The sequence below is a fragment of the Numida meleagris genome, chromosome 2, assembly GCF_002078875.1.
Source record: "Numida meleagris isolate 19003 breed g44 Domestic line chromosome 2, NumMel1.0, whole genome shotgun sequence".
Taxonomy (NCBI): Eukaryota; Metazoa; Chordata; class Aves; order Galliformes; family Numididae; genus Numida; species Numida meleagris.
The window spans coordinates 99,651,877-99,665,973 of record NC_034410.1 but is presented as its reverse complement, the minus strand read 5'-3'; the positions used below and the strand labels follow the sequence as shown (position 1 = coordinate 99,665,973).

Sequence of the window (14,097 nt, the reverse complement as noted above, 5' to 3'; positions counted from 1 at the left end):
TTTGACCCCTGTGTTTAAAGCTTATTTTCCTGTCAGAGTCAGAGGCCGAGCAAGTGAAGTAATGAGGGCAACAGCAGATGCTGGATGAGGCTGACTATGGTTGGCAGATGAAAGCTGCCTGTTGAGGCAGGACTGAGTTGACAACCCAGCCTACAGCTCAAGGCAGGCCACAGCCTAGAAGAAAAGGCCCAGCCCTGCTGCCCGCTCTGCTTGCGTGTGAGGCCTAGAAAGCCAGGGCTTGGCTGTGGCCAAGGGAGGATCTGGAGCACAAGGACTGGGTTGGGACCAATCATGCTCTGCAGCAGCTGTCATTGCTCCCAACTCTCCCATGGGCCTCGTGGTAGCTGCCCAACCTCCTGGCTCTCCACCCAAGGACTGCTCCCTCCTCCTCTTCCATCTCCTGGGTGGGAGCAGCCTGTCATTCCCCAGCCTCACAGCTTTATTTAGTTGTGCTGAGTCCAGTCGTGGTGGCTTTCAAGACTCTACTCATTGTCAAAGATGTTATGAAAGCTCAAGGGGCTCTTGAGTCCCTACTCTCCACCCCTCACATAGTCCTACAGACCCTGCCACTGCTGGAGCTTGGTCTGGGGAGCTGGCCTGTGATTCAACAACAATGCAGAAGAAACAGTTGCTGACCACTTAGTCTCAATGGCTATGTCTGAGTGACAGAGGCAGAAGCCATCAGGCTACTGCTGCTGCTGAGGGTAACACCATACAAGCACAGCCTGCAGCAAGATAGGAGCTCCCAACACCTGCGCAGCCTGACCATGGCACCAGTCCTCCTGCATGCTGCAAAAGCACAGCGCAGAGATGGGCTCTGCCTCTAAACCTCACAGGACAATGTGTCTGCAGCCACTGGAAGGATCACTTCAGAAAAAAACAGGATCTGGTGAGGATGGAGGGCCTCTTCATGGTCTGCAGAACAGGGAGACCTGCTGCTGGCTGCCTAGAAAGGGCATGTGGCCCAGTCAGGGTGCGTGCAGCAGACTGAAATGCAAATGAATTTCAATAACCATCACTCACTGCTCAGCAAACGTTTTAGCTTATGGCCTACTAGGTATCACTTGTCTAAAAAGATAATTTCTGAAGTAGCATTTAAATGTATGTTATTTTTTACCCATAGGGGTTAGTATAGAAGATGTCATACTGGTTTTGTGATGCTTGCTGCAGGATGAAGGGCAGCAACTGACTTATAGACACAAGCTCCCTGACACCAAAAGATTAAAGGGTTTCAAGAAGGATGTAGTTTTCACTGGCTCTTATGGCATTCTGAACTAAATAAAAATGGGCACGAGGAAAAAAAAAGATCCTTGGGAAGTTACTGCTTTTCTGCTTGCTCCTTGAGCTCTTGCCACCTCTCCTGAAGCAGCCGGGACAGAAGATGCAGCACTGAATGAGTTTATTCAGCTTATTTCTGCTTATTCAAGGCAAAACCTGGAAATCAGGGAAAAGTCAAAGGAGCTCACGGCATAGGCAGATGGCAAAGACAGGGCCAGTCTGGATGAGCCACTGTGGTACACATGGGATCGCCCATGGCATCACCACGCTCACTTCGAGTGGGACAGCAGAGCCACGGATGGAAGCAGACCCTCACACCTCCCAGGTACGCGCCACCAAGTCCCCCCCGCCTGCGTCTGCCCCACTCGAATGAGAGCCCCACGCCCAAGGTTCAGAGGCCGCCATCCCCAGGGGGCCCCTCTCCGCCGGGAGGGCCGAGGCACCCAGCCGGTCCCCGGGGATCCCCCTCGGGAAGGGGGAACGTGCGGCGAGAGCGGGAGCCCCGCTGCTGGCGACCAGCGCCACGCGGGGCCGGCGGCCGTCCCTCCGCCTCGGAGCCGCCGCGCTCCCCCTCGCCCGGGAAGAGGGGAGCGGCGGGGGGCGGGCGGCGAGCGGGGCTGGTCGGGTCCGGCCGGGCGGGGGTGGAGGGAGCGGCGCCGGGGCTGGAGGGGCGCGGAGCCACCGCGGAGGGCGGAAACAGGGTGGGGGGGATTTGCGTCAGTGAGGGAGCGGGCAGAGCGGCGGGGCGGGCGGACAGACGGACGGAGGGAGCCGGCGAAGAGGGACTCGCCCCATGGAGTTGTGCCCCGGGCTCGCTGCGCCCTCGGGCTGGGCGCTGCCGCTGCTCCTTGCCCTGGGCGCCGGGCTCAGCCACGCCACCCCGCACCTGCGCTACTCCCGCCCGGGCTCCCGCAGCAAGTGAGTACCCGCGGGGCAGCGCCGTGCCCGGGCGGGGCGGCCGCGCAGCCTGGGGGAACGCTGCCGGCGGCGGGGTGAGCCGAGGCGGGCTGGGCTGGGGTGCCGGGACACGAGGGGCCCGTCGTGCCTCCAGCGCTGCCTGGCGTTGACGCCTCGTGTCTCTTCTACCCGCAGGAACTGGTGTGCCTACATCGTGAACAAGAACGTCAGTTGCTCGGTGCTGGACGGGACCGAGAGCTACGTCCAGGCCCAGTACAAGTGTGCCTGGAACGAGTTTCCCTGCCGGCCGACCCCGGTGTAAGTAGCCGAGGAGGAGGCGGCGTCGGGAGGGGAAGCGCTTAGTTGCACGAAGCCCTCCTGAAACCCAGGCACGATCCCGGCCCCATGGAATCGCGGTGGCCGTGCTCGGGCTGCACCCCAAAGCGAGCACAGCCCGGGCGGGACCGCCGTCCTGCTCCAGCCTGTGGTCCCCGAGCACGCCCCGAAGCCAGCGCTCTCTTTTATTGCAAACATAAGACTGCTGGAACTAATTAGAGCCACATTGAGCCCGTTGGTGCGTTCGCTGTGCGGACTGACCGGGATGGGGGAGCTGTGCTGGCACGCCGCGCTGCGCTGCCTGCCGGGGCATGCGGGCTAATGCTGCGGGCGGCTGGAGCCCAGCACCTGCTGGCAAGACACGCTGCTCCGCGTGTACCAGGCTGCTGCGCCGAGCACAGTGGGCCTGCGGCTGCTCTGTGCAGCTGGATCAGCGAGTAACAACAATGGAGAGCCAGGAGTGTGAGGCAGTGTGTTTGCGGTCTCTCCATCAGTTGTCTGTCCAGCAGGGAGCACAGCCAGTGCAGAGATTTGCGCAGGGTGTGATGCGAAGTTGCTTGTTTGGTTTAGCTTCACGCGGTTGCGAAGAAGGGCAACAAAGCTTTGAAGGGTCTCGAGCCTTATGGGGGGCAGCTGAGGGAACTCGGATGGTTAAGTCTGGAGAAGAGGAGGCTCAGGGGAGACCTTAGTGCTCTCTACAACTGCCTCAAAGGAGGTTGTAGCAAGATGGGTGTTGACCTCTTCTCCCAGCTAACAGTGATAGGATGAGTGGGGATGGGTTTAAGTTGCACCAGGGGAGGTTCAAGTTCAGAATTAGGAGAAATTTATTCTCATAAGGAGTGGTGAGGCACTGGCACGGGCTGCCCAGGGAGGTGGTGGAGTCACCATCCCTGGAGGTGTTCATGAAAAGGGTAGATGTGGCACTGGGGGACATGGTTAGTAGTCGTGGTGGGAATGGGCTGGTGGTTGGACATGATCTTAGAGGTCTTTTCCGAACTTTATGATTCTGTGATTAACCATGAGCGCACAGCAGCCTGCAGGGTAAGCACCTACATAGAGCTCAGCCCACTGTGACAAGGCTGCGTGGTCTTGCAGGCGTAGCAGGAGGTGGGGACAGTTGCATTGCACTGTGGCTAATCTAGCAAATTCCTCAGTTTCCCCAGTAGAAGAGCAGCACTGTTTGCGCTCTTTTGTTGGAAAACTGTGCATGATGAGCGCACTGTGAAACTGTCTCACCTCCTCCAGAAGTCAGTGGGAGGACTCCAAGATTTTGGGGGAATCAGGCTTACACTTGGACTGAGTTGATGGCAAGGATTCTTTTATGACAAATAACTGGTTTTAATTTGACATGAGAAAGTGAGGCTATGACTGATACTGCTTGGTGCCGGGTGCTACTGGAACAAACAGTGTACACTGATGGCACTGCCATCCCAGGGCCTGGCACAGTAGGTGTTGGGTGTTTGGCATTTGATTGCACTGCTTTTTGTTTGTTTGTTTAGAAAAATAGCTTTTCTCTTTTGGGATATATAAATACAGGAATTTGGGGCAAATAACAAAGGCAGCAGGCAGCCAAGTCGCACTGTCTTGTGTAATTTCCCTTGTTTCTCTCTGGAGTATTGAACTGGCCACTTTGGACTTATGATTGAGGCTGTGTAATGGAGCGTACACTCCGTTGCGCACAGTCTCAGTAGTAGAGCTGTGGAGGAGTGAGGAGGGGTTACAGCTGAGCTCTGAGGACACATAAATCAGCAAGCATAGAAGTAAGGAATTTCAGGGGTGGTAAATTAGCGTTTTCTTGGACCATCTGCTAGTAGATAATGAAGAAAGTGCTAAGGCATTGCTTCTAGCTCAGGAAACTCCTGAACCACAAACTGGTTGAGCTGGTGGATGCTTTGGCAGAAGTCAGAAGGGAAAGCCCTGCTCGAGCTGGGAACTGAACTGAATGACCTCCAGAAGTCACGTCCCTTCCAAATTACACTGTGGTTCTAAGAAATGGTGCTGCCTGTCCTTCTGCTTTTCCTACATGTCTGGAGTTGGCTGTTGTCAGAGATACAGTGTGGCTAAACAGACATTTGTGCTTGCTGCTGTGGGCAATCTCATGGGGCTTTTTTGTTCTTTGGGAATGGAATTAGATACTTAACATAAGCCTTTGTTCCCTGAATTTGACTTTTTGGTGAACATAAAGTATAGTTTTATTCATGTGGCAACTGCTACATAATTCCTCATTCTTAACATAAAATATTTTAAGTACCTATTGCAGCAGCAGCCAATGAATGCTGAAAGCAGCTGGAATGTCCTTGAAGCAGATCATATCAAAATCTTGAAATTTTATTGTGTTCAAAACCGTCTTTTCATAGACGATGACTTATTTTTCTGTCTGTTGCTGTATGCTTGTTTTCTTAGCAGCAGAGTAAGAAAATAACTAATCTGTTTGAAATATATTGTTCAAATCCTGCACGCCACTGTGCGCAGGAATAACTTCCTTCAGGTGGAAAGTATTGTTTAATTCAGTAGGAATAGTGGTTTGAATAACAAAATATGTTTATATATGTTTGCCAGCTCAGTGCCTAGCTAGCAAATGGAATAGGACAGGAAAGAGCTATAAAAAAAATGAAAGAAATGGCTGTGAGGACTTTTCTGAAATCATTCTCTTTTTTCCTTTATGTGCGGGCATAGAGAAGTTAAAAATTGACTAAATAGTAGAGATTCATTGGAATAAACAACAGACCCTGTGTAGGCTCCTTCAGATACCCTTGGTTTATCTGAGACCTCATTCTGTTACAGACAGTGGGTACAGGGAGATCCGAATCAAACAAAGAGTTTGACTGTATCAAAGATCTCTGGGTTTTATTAGTACTTGAGTAGGGTGGTTTTTTGGTCCGTCAGGGAGCCCTTCTAGTGTTTAGTATAGCTTAGGTCATGCACAGCAAGTACTTAAATAGTTCTCTGCACTTAAGGCTCTGTGAGTATTTCACTGCCTTAAATATACAGTGTGCGCCTGAATTCCGAGTGTTCTTCATATATGGGAGTGTTAGGTGTCACAGATATGAATTATAGTCATCACTGACTTTTTATTTTGGTACAAATAGAAAGCTCTGGTGATTAAGCCTAAAAATCATGTACATGCATGAACCCATCACGTCCATTCAAATATCATTTTACTCCTAAAATGTTAAGTGGAAACTCAGGAAATAATTAGATTTCATTGTTCAAATGTTTTATAGCTATTTGGGCTCAATAATACGTTTTCTCACTGAACAGCTGGGGGATACTTCGGCCAATGAAGGTGTCAGGGATAAATGTGAGTTAAAGTGTGGCTGCCTAAGAGATAGGAAGAGAGGGAGTAGAAAGAAAAAGCAGAAGTGCCCTTTGAAGTATGTTCCCTTTGAAGTTCGGGGACTCCTGATTTATTTTACTTAAAACTGTGACTGGTGAAGGAGAGAGAAACTTTGTTATTAATAGGTTGCAGGCATAAAGGATACTTATATGAAAATATTCTTGTTTTTACACACCAAAGAGAGCTTGTATGTTTTGAAATGTAGCACTGTTTCATAAATAACTGACCTCTCCCCACTTACTGTGTTGTGAATTTCCTTTCCTAGCTTTCTCATGAGTAGTTTAGAAACTTAATTACCTTAAGAGTAGATTGTAAGGTCCCCTTGACTAGGTTCTGCAAACTCTTGAGGGTTGTGGATCTGCTGTAATGCCCCACGTGCAGGGGGCTGGAAGAGCAGGGAGCCTGGGCAGGACTTGTAGGGACACGGTTAGTGGGCAGTACTGGTGGTGGGTGGACGGTTGGACTAGGTGATCTTAGAGGTCTTTTCCAACCTTAATGATTCTATGTTGGACATCCTCTGGTCAGTGTAGCTGCTTCAGTGTGGGATGTGATAGGATTGACTGTACCTTAGATACCTCAGCTTCTGGCCCAGATTTTGGGGCAAATCTGCTTTCACTAGTAATGTTTAGTTGATAATAAGCCTGCCTGTGAGCTGAAACAGGGGTGTGCTTTCTGGTTTTCCATTGTTGCTGCAGAGATGGCAAACAGGACTTCCCTGCTCGTGGAGAGCTGGGGAGTGTGAGGCATTAAATCAAACAGAAAAACTTAGATTGGGAGGGAGGAACCCCCGGAGGTCATGTAACGGCCCCCGTGGCCCCCAGCTAACAGCAGAGCTAGCTTCAAAGTTGTGTCACGTTGCTCAGGGACTTGAAGAAAGGATGTTTGTCAGATCCCCCAATTCAGATAACGGTCTGCATTAATTCTGTGCATGTGCATAGAGATAAGTGTGTGTTCAAGTGAATAATGAGCCAGGTCACCTGTCTTCAGCTTGCGGGGAGCAGATTTAATGATTTAGTGTGAACATCTCATCTTAACGTTAATGATCAACGTGTAATAAGCAAACCAATTACTCCACTAGGTTGCACATAAGAAAGCTGCCAAGAAAGTTATAAATGAATCAATAGCTAAATTAGCAAACCTCTCCAGATCTCTCATTGAGCAACATTTTCCAATTTCTTGTGGTAAATAACCTTAAACAAGCCTGCTCCCAAAGCAAAGTTCAGTCATTGCCAAGGGGAAGACTTAAGGCAAAAAGACTGAAGTAACTTTAGAGTCTGTTACTGCTGGTTTTCTGTAATCATAAATGTCAGGATAGATGACTATACTTACTAGTAACACTTGGCTTTAAATAACCAGTATGCAACACTTATTAATAAAAATATTTTAAGTAAAAGTGGGAATTTTCCTTCTGGCAAACAGGATGTCAGACTTCCAGTTCAGCTTCAGATGGCTGTATTGATTTATCGTTCTCTGGCAACCTCGGGGTGTCCTGGGTGGAGCACACCAGTCCTTGTCTAGGAACATGTAGTAAATCCACATGTAGTTTTCAGTCTTTGAACAGTCCCAGAGTTGCTTTCTCTGAGAATACTCGGTTGATGGAAATGAAGCAGTGTCAGAGCGCTCAGCACTGAGCAGGATCCTAAGACATACAAGTCAGTACAGGATCAGAGGCTGTGCTTGCCTCTGGCTCCTAGCAGTGCATATCTCATAAGAAAAACTTTCAGGATGCACAAGAAGTTGAGGGCTATTTCATGTTTCCCCTTGAAATATCTAGAAAAGTCTTTAAGGATTTTTTTTTTCCTACTTAGGTATTTTGTATGAAGCAGAATTTCTTTGTGCAGGCTCCAACTAGCTGACTGCATAGGGAGTTTAGCCTAAGGGATTCTGCATTGAAAACAGTAAGGAAACTTAAACAACTTCAGAGCATACTTCAGTTTCCTGGAGTGCTTGTTTGATAATCTTTGAGAGCCTGCTGAGCATGGTAAACTTTCCTGGCAATCTCCCTGAGCTTGAAGTTGTGCATCTCTATACACTTAGTGCAACAATGAGTTTCTTCTCTGTGAATTGGACAGGGGATTTTAATTTCATACATCATTCATAGTTTGTTGCTGTAATTCAAAAAGCCACAAACTGTTCTTCAGTTCACATTAATGTAAGTAATTATACTTCTGTGTGTTCTTCTGGTTTGAGAAGTATATGACCTAGAAGTCTGAGGCCTCTTCTGTTGAGCACTGAACTGTTTCCAAAATAACAAATTGTTAATTTTTGGGAGCTGCTGACCCATTTAAGGCCTATTTTGTTATAAATCACCCCCCAGGAAAAAAAAAAAAAACATCCAAGGAATATTCTGCACCATTAGAAAGTGAGCAGTTCCTGTTTTAGATGTTGCTGATTATTCCTCCCATCTTCCCACAGTCCTAAGGACATCTGACCTCCTTTTTGCTTTCAGATCTCATCTTTCCACTCCCTTCCAGTTCACTTTGACCTGATGTCTTGGAAAAGTATCAGCTCTCAAAGCAGAGCTGTGTTTTGTTCTGAAGATTGGGATCATGGCTAACCCCACAGGCTGGCTCTTGTGTTCTTAACAGCGTTGGTTATCCATTCTATGTATTCCATTTGTATGTTTCTGAATAATCTATTAGCAGTAGCTCACATGTAGAAATAAGCTTATTTCTTGGGCAGTGGAAGCAGAAGGGACCCTGCTGGGGCTCTTATTTCTCAGGGAGCTTTGTCAGAAGCAGTACTCTGCATTCTCACTTGGCCTTTGCACTGGTGTAAGGTGAGAAGCTTGTTCCCTGCTGCAGGCAGGAGCAGGTGAAGGTGGTGTAAGCATGGGAGCTGTCGCTACGTCCCTTCCTGTTCGATCACTGTTGGACTACTGCACAGTGCTGTCCTACAAAACTTTACTGAAACTCTTTTGTGTTCTTGGGCTCTAATATCCCATTTTACTTAGAGTTTTTTGTAGAGTAAAATAATCTTTGAGTTGGAAAGGACTTCTAAAGGCCATCTAGTCTGACTCCCCTGCTATGAACAGGGGCCTCTACAGCTAGATTAAGTTTTTAGTAGCTTATTGTTGGTCTATCAGCATGTGGTTGACTGGCATATATTTATCTTGTGACAAAATAGAAGGAAGTAATCATGTAAGAAGTATAAGTCTCAAGAACAAAGCTCTGCTTTAAACATTGCCACGGAGTATGGCTAGAAGTTACTTAAATACATCCTATATATTTATTTCTCTGCTCATAAGAAGATGATGCCTGCCTAGCTTTCAGAGGTGATAATTCTGTAACTTTAAGAGTATTCAAATTTATACCTGAAACCTAGTTTTTAGTCATTTTGTACTGGAGTTTAGTGGTCAGCTTATTAAAAATAAAATGCTTGGTGACTGACATATATATCAATCTCTGTCTATGTATATATACATGTATATCTTACTATGAGACCTATCTCACTAAAAGACCCGTGGTCTTTTGCCTCTCTTATTAGGAAAAAAAAAAAGTCTTCTGGTAAAATTCAGTCAGATTCTTTTGGATGCATTGAATCAATGTTCAGCATTAAAGAGAACCATGTGAGAGATTAGGTTGTAGTGAGCTGATTTTGACAGGATGGTTCTCTGCTCCTTCCCTATCACCAGTAGATAATGGGACAGTATTTTTTTAGGGATAGAAGAAAGCAACTTTTGTCTACCTGTGCTGATGTGCTGGGAATAGAGTAGGAGGAAGAGATCCAGGTCACCTGTGCCATGTTCCTGCCCGCTCACAGTTTCTTCCAGACTTGAGGCAAACTGCTCCCGTTGTGCTTCTTATGTGGTGTGAAGGTGGAGAGACATCACGTGTCTTCACAGATCTTACATAAAGACCTGTCTGTGGCCTCTGGGGAACTTTGGCTGAGATGGCTATGGCTGGGCCCAGTGCCTGGGCAGTTTTTCAGAGGAAAAGACTCCAACCTCAACTCCTGAAAACACTTGAAAACATGATGTCCCATCATTCTTTACGGCAGTCTTGGAAAGCAGCACTGACAGCTAAAGAAAGGAGACAAGGGTAAAGATGAGACTTTTGTAAGTCTGTAAGAAGCAACTTCTTGTCTCTAATGCCAGATCAAAATCAATAACCGTTTTTGGGTTTTCTAGGATTGTTTTTAAATAGATTTTTAGTACTGTGTATAATGTGGCTTTATTACTGACTTGATGGCTTTCTTTTACTGAGCACCTAGACTTTTAAGTTAATCTACTCCTACATCTTTTCACCAGTTGCTCTAAATGCCTTAGGACAAATTCTGAGTAAAGACGTATTTTTCTTAAATTAAGCTCATCTGTGGGCTAGGGCTGAAGATAGCTGCCACTGCTGCTGTGTAGTAGCAAGATTATAAATGAGCAAAATGCAGAGATGGGATTCAGCTCACCCTAACTTCACTTCTTTGCCCTGCAGAGGTATACGTGTGAATATGGGAACTTAGATATCTGCAGTCATGGTGTCTCAAGTGCGGGTCAGCAGTGTCCAGCATGCTGTTTGATTAATCAGATGGAAATAGGACTTCAGGATGAGATGCTGCCCTGTTTAGACTCAGCTGGCTGTTCTGTTGCCTTAGTGGCAATACATGCAGCTAGTGCTCATCCATACACTGTAGGCACCTGAAAGTTAGGCATCCTGAATCTCACTGTTACAGACAATGACTAAATGTGTGCTTGGTCTCACTGGAACTGGAATTTCTGCCACTGTTTGTAGGGGCTATAAATGGGCCTGGACTGTTGGGAAATAGAAGACGTGGGGTTAACTAATACTAGCTCAGTAGCTGTGTGGGAGGAATGGACAACTTAGGTGTATTTTAAGCAGATGTTCTTTCAGCCTGCAAAATAAAAAATACCTTTTCAAAATGTGATTGTGTTTAATTTTATAGGTAAGTAATTTGTGAGGAGGTGTTCTGTGTGCTACTCCAGCGCTCCCATTGAAGTACACTGGAGATGTGGACGACTGGGGCATGCCAGAGAATACTAGATCACTTAGAAATAGGGTATCTACATTCAATAAAAGCATTAAGTAGTGAAGATTAGCTGTCTTATATTCAATAAGACCATGATTTGCAGGCCGCTGAAGTTATGGGACCTGTTCCAATGACTACAGAATTTTGGACTGACCTTGAAGTTTTGTGCTCAGAATAAACATTTTATACACTGCTTATGTAGAAACATGCTGATTCTGCAGTCCCTTGCTCACAGTGAGGATGTGGTGGCAGTTATCTCCTTGCATTTCCCTAAAGGTTGAATGTTAATATCTAGTTACAGAACTGAGCCATATGTTTTCCCACCAATTTCGTCCAAATGTTTCTGATTTGTTTTATCACTGTTAGGTGACATTCCAAATATCAGTGCTAACTGCTTCCTTCTGTGGTTTAGCACCATGAGAAAATTATAGCTCATTCCGTAGTCGAAATGTCTAGCTTTAGAAGCAAACATGTATTTTTAATTAAAGCATTTTCCTAAGAAAATACTTTTCTCTCAAAGAGGAAGAGACTTTGAACATTATTGTCACACTGTACAACTTCAGTTCAACTATGAAATATTTAGATATTAAAAATGGAGATGTGCGTTACCGTTCTGAATGAGTTGTCTCATTTGATCACCATGTTGAATTCATGGTGAAGGTAGTAGGCATTGGTAGCTAAAACCCTGTTATGGAAAGAGTCTTAAACATCCAGCTGTTCTTATTTCCTTTCTTGCAAGGAAAAATTAGAGACTGTTTAAGTTGCTCTCTGTTCATGCTTTCTAAAAGAATGACCTCATTAATATTATTTGGCTTAATTCAGCAAAAGGATATGACCATCTTCTTTAGCTGGGAGTCCTCATGAGGGTGGGTACAACAAATGCTTATGGTGCAAGTTTTAATCATATAAGAAAAAAAATACCATCTGTGAGACACTTGTAAAAAAAGTTGTGACTATTAACACTTACTTGAATAGCAGAAATCTAAGTCAGCTGGAGGAAGACTTAATGTGTTATTATCTTTTTAATTATGTTCCAACATATGCAGGCATTAAAGTGGAGCTGAAGTTCTTTAAGAGACTTTTCTGAATCCATTTGACCAAACTGCCTCATTAGGTAACTGTGTAGAGATTCACATCTACAAGATAAAATATGAGTATAAAATACGTTAAAAGCTTCCCAGCTGTGTAGAGAAGCAACGTTATAATGACATTGTCTCTTTTGCTACTCTGAGTATATTTTATATATCCTGATGTGAATATAAGTGAGCAACTTGATTGAAAATACTGTAAACATAAATGAAGACATCTGATTTCTGTGTTCAGTAGCTCCCAATCCTATGTCATTAATTATGTACAACTGCAAATTATTTTTTGGATATGCTTCCTAGCAGAAGGTTGCGTTTTGCCTTGTTTTGTCAGAACTATATCCAAGAATATAATTGTGTTTGGTGCCATTAGACTGTTAAATCCTGGCAAAGCCCTAGAAGTCTGCATCAGCTCCCCCACTGAAATCCACCCTATGAGCAAAGTTCTGGCTTTAAAAACCTCTTTTAAAAAGTTTTATAATTTGCCCATATGAAAAATATTAAGCATGATTCCTTTAAATCTTTTCTATATTCTTCTTTTGTATTTGATAGCATCTTGTAACTTACTGTTACCTGAATATTGAAGTGATCTGAGGGTGTCTACATTGATAAACACAACTGTAGAGGAAGTATGCATAAACTTTTCTGAGCTGTGATTGAAGTGGCAGAAATGGTACGAGGAAAATTGTATAATTTGAGTAATCAAATGCATATTTTGTACTGAAGTTGTTCTTATTCCTTTTACAAAATTGTTTTTAGCTGTATTCTTAAACATTCTGTACTGGAAGAAACAGAGAAATGTAACTTGGTGGTGCCTGAAGACAGTCAAAATACTTGGATTTGCAGGATGGATTTTGGCCCCATAAGTATAGAAAGGAACACACACAAAGCTGTGAGCAGTTAAGTGTTTTATGGAAATCAGAGAAAAGTATGTACTACCATTTCCGGCATATGAAAATTGATCTGGAAGTTCGAGTTTGTACTTCAGTAATGCGGTGCTTGTGAGAGAGATGGTAATGACTCTTCAACCACTTCAAACCCCTGAAGCGCCTAGCTAATCCTGTCACTTCTCTGCCTCTAGGAGCTAGTTCAAAAGGAGGGAACGATACCCAAATTCCCTGCATGAGATGTGGTTTAACATTCAGATAAGCAAGGAGGAAAAGGAAGTTCGTGGGTGGCTGGGATGTTGTCCTTTCCAGTGGTGCCCTCTACAACTGCGCTCATCTATTTAATTTTTAAGCACTTGACCTTGGGATGTCTGCACTTTACATTTGTAAACAACATTCAGCAGACGTTTTCATGAACACAGTAAAAGAAATTATGAGCTTGAGCCCAGCCTACAGCTGTTTCATGTATGCTATTGCAAAGGTTAAAAAAAAAAAAAAAAAAAGACTGGAAACCCACTCGGAGTTAATGTTCACCAAGGCAGAATCAGAAAACCTGATAACCACAGCAGACCACTGCAGCTGGGAGTGGCTGACAGACAGATTTACAGGCCAGACCCACCCTTGCCTTTCTGTTAAGAGAAAAGAGAATCCAGAATGGCTTGTTTGACAGACTACTGTTTGGCCCCAAAATAATTGGGAAAAGACGACATTGTTGCTAGTCAAAGGAACTTTTTGCCCTTCAGTAAGAGGCTGTAGATGAAGTGGTAGCGCAAAAGAGCACGACGTATTTCCTCCGTGCAAGAATTAGAATATATTGTTGCAGAACTGCGGAAGACGCCATTGGAAATGAAACAAATTAGTAGTTAACACTCGGAACCCCCCTACCCTAATTTGCAAAGCATCTCACCAAAACACACAGCAAAGGACTGTCAGATGTAGGATGTATTAAAATTACGTCTGTGAAGTGGAAGATGTTGCATAAAAATATACATATATATATTTCTTTAATTATTTGCAAACTTGGCAAGAAAAGCCATGGAGATTCACAGTTAAACTCCATGATATTCAATAGAAACTGCTTCACAGTTGGTGCAAGATTTAATTCTTTCCATCTGGTAGCTAATTACTGATTGCTTATAAACAAAAAGGAAGTTTGCATACTAATACTAGAAAACATTTAGGGAAATGTGGAATCGACTCTTTGTGATAGCACAGCTGCTTCTGGTGCCTGTTGTGCACTATATTCTGTCTGTCCCAGAAGACACCCTGTACGAATGAAATCTGTTGTAGAGCTCGT

General features: G+C 45.0%; 1 protein-coding gene across 1 annotated transcript in view; it reads left to right on the top strand.

The window, feature by feature from the left end:
* Positions 1,976-14,097, top strand: part of EMILIN2 (elastin microfibril interfacer 2) — a 34,433-nt gene continuing 22,311 nt past the window's right edge. Inside the window, exons 1-2 of the mRNA XM_021386349.1 lie at positions 1,976-2,196; positions 2,371-2,493. Of these exons, the coding sequence (XP_021242024.1) occupies positions 2,072-2,196; positions 2,371-2,493 (248 nt within the window). The 5' untranslated portion in view covers positions 1,976-2,071. The remainder of the gene's footprint in view (positions 2,197-2,370; positions 2,494-14,097) is intronic.